This window comes from Teleopsis dalmanni, chromosome X (genome assembly GCF_002237135.1).
Source record: "Teleopsis dalmanni isolate 2A chromosome X, ASM223713v2, whole genome shotgun sequence".
In the NCBI taxonomy this organism is placed as follows: domain Eukaryota; kingdom Metazoa; phylum Arthropoda; class Insecta; order Diptera; family Diopsidae; genus Teleopsis; species Teleopsis dalmanni.
The window spans coordinates 69,875,410-69,883,266 of NC_051848.1; the positions used below are offsets into that span (position 1 = coordinate 69,875,410).

At 30.2% G+C, this 7,857-nt stretch overlaps 1 protein-coding gene across 1 annotated transcript; it reads right to left on the minus strand.

Annotated features, from left to right (window-relative positions):
• Window positions 1-3,528: 3,528 nt before the first annotated feature.
• LOC119662407 lies at window positions 3,529-4,717 on the minus strand. Its single transcript, XM_038072012.1, has 2 exons — window positions 4,342-4,717; window positions 3,529-4,129 (listed from the first exon to the last, which is right to left on the minus strand). Exons 1-2 carry the CDS (start codon window positions 4,595-4,597, stop codon window positions 3,567-3,569), a joined length of 819 nt encoding a protein of 272 aa, XP_037927940.1. The 5' UTR covers window positions 4,598-4,717; the 3' UTR covers window positions 3,529-3,566.
• Window positions 4,718-7,857: the final 3,140 nt, after the last annotated feature.

Below are 7,857 nucleotides of genomic sequence, written 5' to 3' on the forward strand. Positions count from 1 at the left end.
TCATATAGTAGTAGTGGTAAACCAATTAATTTCTCGTTGTACAAATCTTCATTTCGTAAAACATAGCTTAGATATAAATTTTCTGTGGTTAAACAGAGCAGTTATTGGAAATTCCATTAAATCCTTCAATCAAACTCTATTCTGTTGTGTCTAAACATAGAGAAATAAATGAATTTGCTCTTTATTAAATATTTAATTTAGTTAATTTTCAATTTGTTAAAAGATTATTTGGTATATAAAATTAAGTTACTTGTATGAAAAGTAATGTTCCATTGGAAGTCCAGTCCAGTCCAGTACCCTAATTACTTTTATTTCTATATTTTTATTTAAAAATTTTGGTATAGTATCTCAATACGTACTTTCTATTTATAGAACTGCTTCTGAAGTACTATATTAAACACATGTAAGTACAATAAATAAAATTGGTATTATGGACAAATAATATTTCTCTAATAACTTAAATAAAAATCAAATAACACGGAAATCGCGTTCAAAAATGCCTAATTAATATTTTCCAAATACACACCATGTTAACTAGTGCAATATAATAAATAATTAAGGTCCTTGTATTATTAACGGATTAATTTATAAAATTCTAATTTATGTATAATAATTATTTCCAATTTTTATAGTAGAACTTCAAAAAAATGTATATATCATCGTATAAAAATTATATATAATTGGAATGGAATGGGTATAATACAATAATCTTCCGTTATTTAAATACTTTCATATGGATAATAAAAATTAAATTAATATTTAATGCATTTTTAAGATACACAAGTTCCATATTTCAGTTTAAATAAAACAAAAATGTGTTAGGATCAAATTTTTTTTCTAGAAATAAGCTGACTATTATGTACGGTGCCACCTGCCCAACTTAAACCTAATTAATATATCTTCAAAATAGAGCACTGCTAGCTTAGTAGGTAGAGTGGTACTATTGTAATAAATTAAAAACAATTTTGAGCACATCTATTATAATACATGTATACATCCTGTCTTAAATCCGAAGAGACTCTTTCCATGTTTCGCTTGACATTTTATTTAATATCAGTCGATAAAAAATTCAAGATAATATAATGAATCGAATATGAAGTCATAGAGTTTTAATTGGTTAAAAGTGGATCAAATATATATATGAATTGCTAATAAATATGTGAGGGAACGAGTGCGTGTCTCTCGCAATGAACAAAACGTGAAAAAAGTGAAAAAATTCTCCACAGCAACCGTTGCGAGAATCATCGAAGAGGTAACTAAAATACTGCAAGATACAGTCTATTCAATTTTGAAAAAAAAATTGATGAAAAGAAAGGTCTGTGCACTCTTCGTGTCGCACACTTCAATGGAAACGAAAATGACTTTAATAAGTGTCACCGATATAATGCAAGCCAAGCGTTTGGTTCTTATTGTATGATAAGGGACCAACGCATAAAGCCATCATGATACGCTTATATTTCACCAAAAAAGGCATCATTCTTCCATTCTATCTGATGCATATAAAATATATTTCGAACTAATATATATAAATATATATAATCAATTTATATATATAAGATTTATTTAATATATATATAAATATGTATAGAAACTACATAATATTTTACTATGTATATTCATAGACGCAATTATAAAGAGAGATAATGGGAGCAGCTCAATGCAATTTATCGAAGTATTATAAAAGGTGTTGGAGAGGTTTATACTCCAAGGTAGATACTTAGTCGATGGTATGGTGTTAGGTTATAGAACGCCAGGAGACAAGTCATGTAGCCGGGCTGTGTAACTGCGGATGAATGGAATGAGATGATAGGTAAATGCGAGTAATCGGGGCTTTAGCGTAGACTATGAAATTTAAGAGTGTTTCTCGTAATGCTTGCGTTTCTGCTGATGCAATTGCAGATGAGCTTACGGTCAAATAGTCGGATTTTTGCCATTTGAGCAGAACTCATATAGATGAAAGGCGTACATTGCAGTTTTTTACCTGAAATCATTTTAATTATAATTAAGCAGCAATACAAATTATAAAGAAATTACGTCCTATAAAAAATCATATATTCAAAAGTAACTTTAAAATAATTATCGTGCAGATTAAAAATTTTTTAATTTTATACATTTAAAAAAAACATTAAGGCGGCAGGAATGTTACGACTTTAAAGTTCAAATCTTCTTAAAAATATTTTAAATTTACAAAAAATAATTTAAATATTTTAAAATCTTTTGAATTAAATAAGAAGCCAATTTAAATTGGACTTTACCGGAGTTTAAATGCGATATCCTTTTCATGACGTAATTAAGAGTTAATTCTAAAAGTGTTTTCAAAATGAAATTAATAAAATTATTAGGTTTTCCGGAAAACCTAATCTCTTTCTTTCATATATCGTATTACATCATAATATATCAGCTTACGTTTTTTTTATTCAATAATTATTAGAAATACATAAAAACTTTGTATGAGTGAATTGTTTATTTTTAATACCATAGATGTGCAACTTTTGGGAAGACAGTTTTTAAATCAAATTAAATATGTCGGAGATATAAGCAATTAAATATAAATTTTATGGAAAAGATAATTGATAATTATATGATTGGCATAAGTTCTATCAAATTATTATAAATTTAATTTTTAATGAAATTTTGTACCCCTCATACAAAATTATGAGTTTTACTTATTATGAAGTCAGTAAGCACTGGAAGTAGCGCAACCATAGTTATAGTTAGTGTAAATCAGAGAATATCTTCTTTGGTGTAAATGTTATTAACATGTTTGGCAGTGAAGACAGTATTATGCCCTATAGTAGCAATGATATGATATGTGTCAATAAATACCATTTTGTTTAATAATTAATTATATTTTATATGTATTGTTATATATATAATTCTATACATGTTCAGTTCTTATAATTATTAATTTATTTAATCAAATAAAATAGATTGATAGATTGAACTAAGCATTTTAGCACGCAATTTAATAATGAATTATTTAGTGTGTTTTTCAACTTTTTACATTTTTTTAGTAAAATTACCAGAAATAAATTGGGCATTTCATACAATATAAATATTTTAAATTTTATTTTATTTCATGAAATATACAAAATATTTGATTCAAACGAAATTTTTATAAGTTCTTATACAATATTTTTATTTTTTAATTATTGTAAATTAATAAAAATATAAAATAACCAATCGCTCTACATTTATAGCTAAATATGTGATGTCTTTTAAATCGTGAAAGTTTTTTGGTCATACTTAAGGACTGTTAAACAACTGATTTTAAAAGTGCTCGTATTATAACATATTATAACACAACCAACATTAACAATACTTAATCGTAGCTCAAATGCAGGTTCTTAAAATATTTTTAAAGTAATATTTATTAATTTATTTATAGAAATAAATAAATGTATTCACAATTGAATTTATGTGAGCTATTTCCTTCCATGAATTAAAGAAATAAAAAACATTATTAATTTTATTAGCTTAAGTTATTATATAATATTATATAAACAGCAATAAACATACCTTGTAAAAATTCTTGAACTGATTTCCAAATTTTATAAATTAAGTAATTAAGACTCTTTACTGTCAGCAACCGATATCTCAATATAATTGTTGAAATTGCCATTCGAACGTGATTTCCATAATTTTATTTCCTCCTCCAGATTTGCCTTTTCTTGTTCCATCCTTTTTTTTTCTTCAGTGAATTTCGTCTGTAGATTGTCCAACTCTTGCTGCAACTTGAAACATTTCAACTTATAGAAACTTTGGGACCGACAGAATTTTTCACAATTTTTGCAATTTACGTCGGTGTTTTCAGTTTCACACTCAACGCTGACTCCTGCAGAAGTTATATCTAACTGTGATGAAAGATGTAAGCAGGGCATTGCATTACTTTTAAGTCTTCTTCTGTTTACCATATCAGCCTTGAAATGCTTTGAGCATATATACTGCATACCACTGGATTGTACACTGATATACAATATTTTAGACCAATCGGCTTTTTTTCCTTCAGGAACTTTAAAAAGTAGGTCAGGAGGGTAAGTACTATTACAATTCTGAACTATACATTGTTTTTTAATTTTTTTCAATTTATTGACGTCTACTGTTGGGTGCATTAAGTCGTCATTATGCCCTGAATAAGGTTTAATTTATTAGATTACAAAATAAATTTTCTTTTATTAAAAGATTGTTTATTTAGAAGTTGTTAAAAATACATTCAAAGCTACATATGTATGCATATTTTCTTTTCGGAAATAATATATGTATTGAATGCATTTATAATATAAAACAACTTGCATCTCCAAAAACAGCTCTCCACATTTTCTTGGATGTTATTTAACTTACCTAGTAAAAGTGTAGGTATGACGCCAGACTTCAGTCTTTTAGATCCAATATAAGAAATGTCAAAGTGCCGGCTACACAATCGACTGTTGCTGTTGATAGAGTCACATTTTAGTTTTGTATTGTAGCACCACGCTTTAAGTAAAGTGGGGCTCCCAATGGGAAAGCGAAATAACTTTATTTGACTATTATTTTTACCGATACAATTCACTACAGAGCACTCTACTACATGCTTATAAGACCTTGAATTATAAGCCATATTAAATTTGGAATTTGAATATAGAGTATTAAAATATTAGAATAGAACAATTCAACAGTTGCGAAAATAATGAAATTAAAACTCAGACGTATAGTTTTTCGATGCCGACGGACGAACAAATTCCGCAGTTACGATATTGCTTTATATCATATTGTAAAGCGCGGTGCAGACTATCATTTTTGTGTGTCATACAAGTTGCACTCTCTCCTGCTCAAATTTCTTCTACCGACCGAACTTGAACATGAATGACATTCAAGAAGCGTCATTTACGCAAAATTTTTGAAGAGTAAGGTTGTCTGCGCACGCTGTGAAGATGTGTGTGAAAGTTGAAGTAAAATTTTAAAATCGTAAAATCGAAAAATAGATCGTCAACGTATAGTTTACGCTTTTCTTATAATTTATTATAAATTTGTATATTTTATATATGCTTATTAAACTTAAAAAAAATATGTGTTGCCTAAATACTATCTTCTTAACATTACTAGACATACTGCTATTAACTACCATTTTTAAAAAATAAGACTAACAATCACCTGTAGATTCTATCTTTACGCAAAAATAGAATATCCTTACATATTTGTGCCTTGTATTTCCATTTTGTTCTCATGGAATCTAATATCGTCTGAGAATTTAAACCAAAAGTAGTTTTAGGTTCTGTATAGAAGTTGTTCTCTATAAATTACACAATAGATTATGTTATAGTCTTTTGTTTTATTAATATCACTTTCTTACAAAGCAAATTACTACTAACATCGGTATACAGTCCTCCAAGACATTCAATTAAATCCGAACAATACAAAGATCTTATAGAAACTCATAAGCATCGCTTCATTATGGGTGGCGATTTCAACGCTAAACATACGCATTGGGGCTCTCGCTTAATTACAACGAAAGGTAGAGAACTCCTCAAAGCTATACAGCAAACTGGCTGCGAATGCTTGTCATCCGGGAACCCAACCTATTGGCCAACTGACCTAACAAAGGTGCCTGATCTACTCGATTTCTTTATAACCAAGCAAATTTCGTCCTACAATTTAAAAATAACAGATGGAGTAGAACTAAGCTCCGACCATTCCCCTCTCTACATAACCCTCTTCGAATCTGCCTTAATAAATAAAAAATGTCTAAAACTTGAAAATAAATATACAGATTGGAGTTACTTCAGAAGAATCCTTAATGAAAACACCATTGCTTCAAAAGAAATTTGTGAAGAAAATGATCTTGAAAGCGAAATTTTGAACCTTACAAATTTACTACAACATGCGGCATGGTGCAGCACGCCCACATTAAGGAATGCAACCTATCCTCATAAATACCCAAAAGTCATTGTGGATCTTATGCGGGAAAAAAGAAAGATGCGGAAAAAGTGGCAGCAATCCAGATTTCCAGCAGACAAAGCCATTCTTAACAGACTTGCAAAAGAACTCAGCCTAAAAATCAAGCAATTTAAAAATAATCAATTCAACTACTACCTATCTAACTTAAGTAATGATCGTGCTACCAACTATTCTCTCTGGAAATGCACACGAAACCTTAAGCGACCTTTAGTACACAAAGCTCCAATTAAAAATCACGCTAATCAATGGGCTAAAAGCGATGAGGAAAAAGTGGAGGTCTTTTCCAAACACCTGTCAAAAGTGTTTTCCATAGACGAAAACGTTAACAATGCAGTAATCTGCCCTCCTAGGACAGCACATTCATCATGTATTCCACCAACCACCGAGCTTGAGGTAATGATGATTATTAAAAATGAACTTAAGCTAAAAAAAACCCCAGGTTATGAATTGATAAGTGCTGAAATTTTAAAAGAAATTCCTGCAAAATGCCTAGTTAAAATTACGAATATATTTAACGCTATAATACAGATGCGAACCCTTCCATCCCTGTGGAAAGTATCTGAAATTATCATGGTACATAAGCCAGGAAAGGATATTAATGACGTAAGTGGTTACAGACCAATAGCACTTCTGCCTGTACTTTCAAAAATATTTGAAAAAGTCTTACTGAAAAGAATCCTTCCTCTGATTGAAAGTCAAAACATAATACCTTTACATCAGTTTGGTTTTAGGTGCAATCACTCCACCATAGATCAAGTCCATAGGATTACCAATGTAGTAGAAAAAGCTCTTGAGGAAAAAAAAATCTGCTCAGCTGTGTTTTTAGATGTGTCGCAGGCTTTCGATAAAGTCTGGCACTCCGGATTGCTTACCAAAGTAAAAAATATTCCCCCAACGGAGTATTATGACATAATCTCCTCTTACTTATCTGATCGTTACTTTCGAGTAAAGCACGGTGATACCTATAGTAAACTGCATAAAATTAACGCTGGAGTTCCGCAAGGTAGTGTCTTGGGTCCTCTTATATCTGATTTATACACACGACTTGCCAACGAGTGCAACAACGTTCACAGCAACTTTTGCTGATGATACTGCAGTCCTTGCAGTTGGAGAAAGCGCAGTAATAGCAGCTAATAATTTGCAAAATAGTATGGACAGTATAATTGCTTGGACAAAAAAATGGAAAATTAATCTGAATAAAGAAAAATCAGTGCATGTAAATTTCACAAATCGAAACATCAGTTATACGCGAATAAAGCCTCACACGAATACTGCGAAATACTTGGGTATGACTTTGGACGCTAAACTAAGATGGAGCGAGCACATAAAAAAGAAAAGAAGTGAATTAGATCTTAAATTCAAATCGTTGAAATGGTTAATCGGCAAAAAATCAAAACTATCGCCTTTCAATAAACTTGTATTAAACAAACAAATGCTCCAGCCAATCTGGACATATGGAATACAGCTATGGGGTTGCGCAAGCAGAACACAAATTTCCATCATCCAAAGATTCCAAAATTTCATGCTACGGAGTGTAACAAACGCGCCATGGTACGTGAGAAATTCTGACTTACATCGTGACCTTGGAGTGACAACAGTACAGGAAGAAATTCACACCAAAGCCAAATCACACCAAGATAGACTTAGTTGTCACATAAATGCTGAGGCGCATTTACTAGCGACAACTGAGCCAATACGCCGTCTAAAGCGCCGAAAGTCGTGCGATCTTTGGGCTTAAATCATTGAAATATAGTACAATTAATTTATTATTGCGTGGAATCGCCTAATCTATTTAAATTTAAATTGCTTGTTAGTTATCTAATAACTAGTTGCTTTATGTCTTGTTTTGTTTTATTTATTGTTCTTTAAAATCATATATAATAATAAAACAATTTATAATAACAAAAAAAAAAAAAAAAAAAA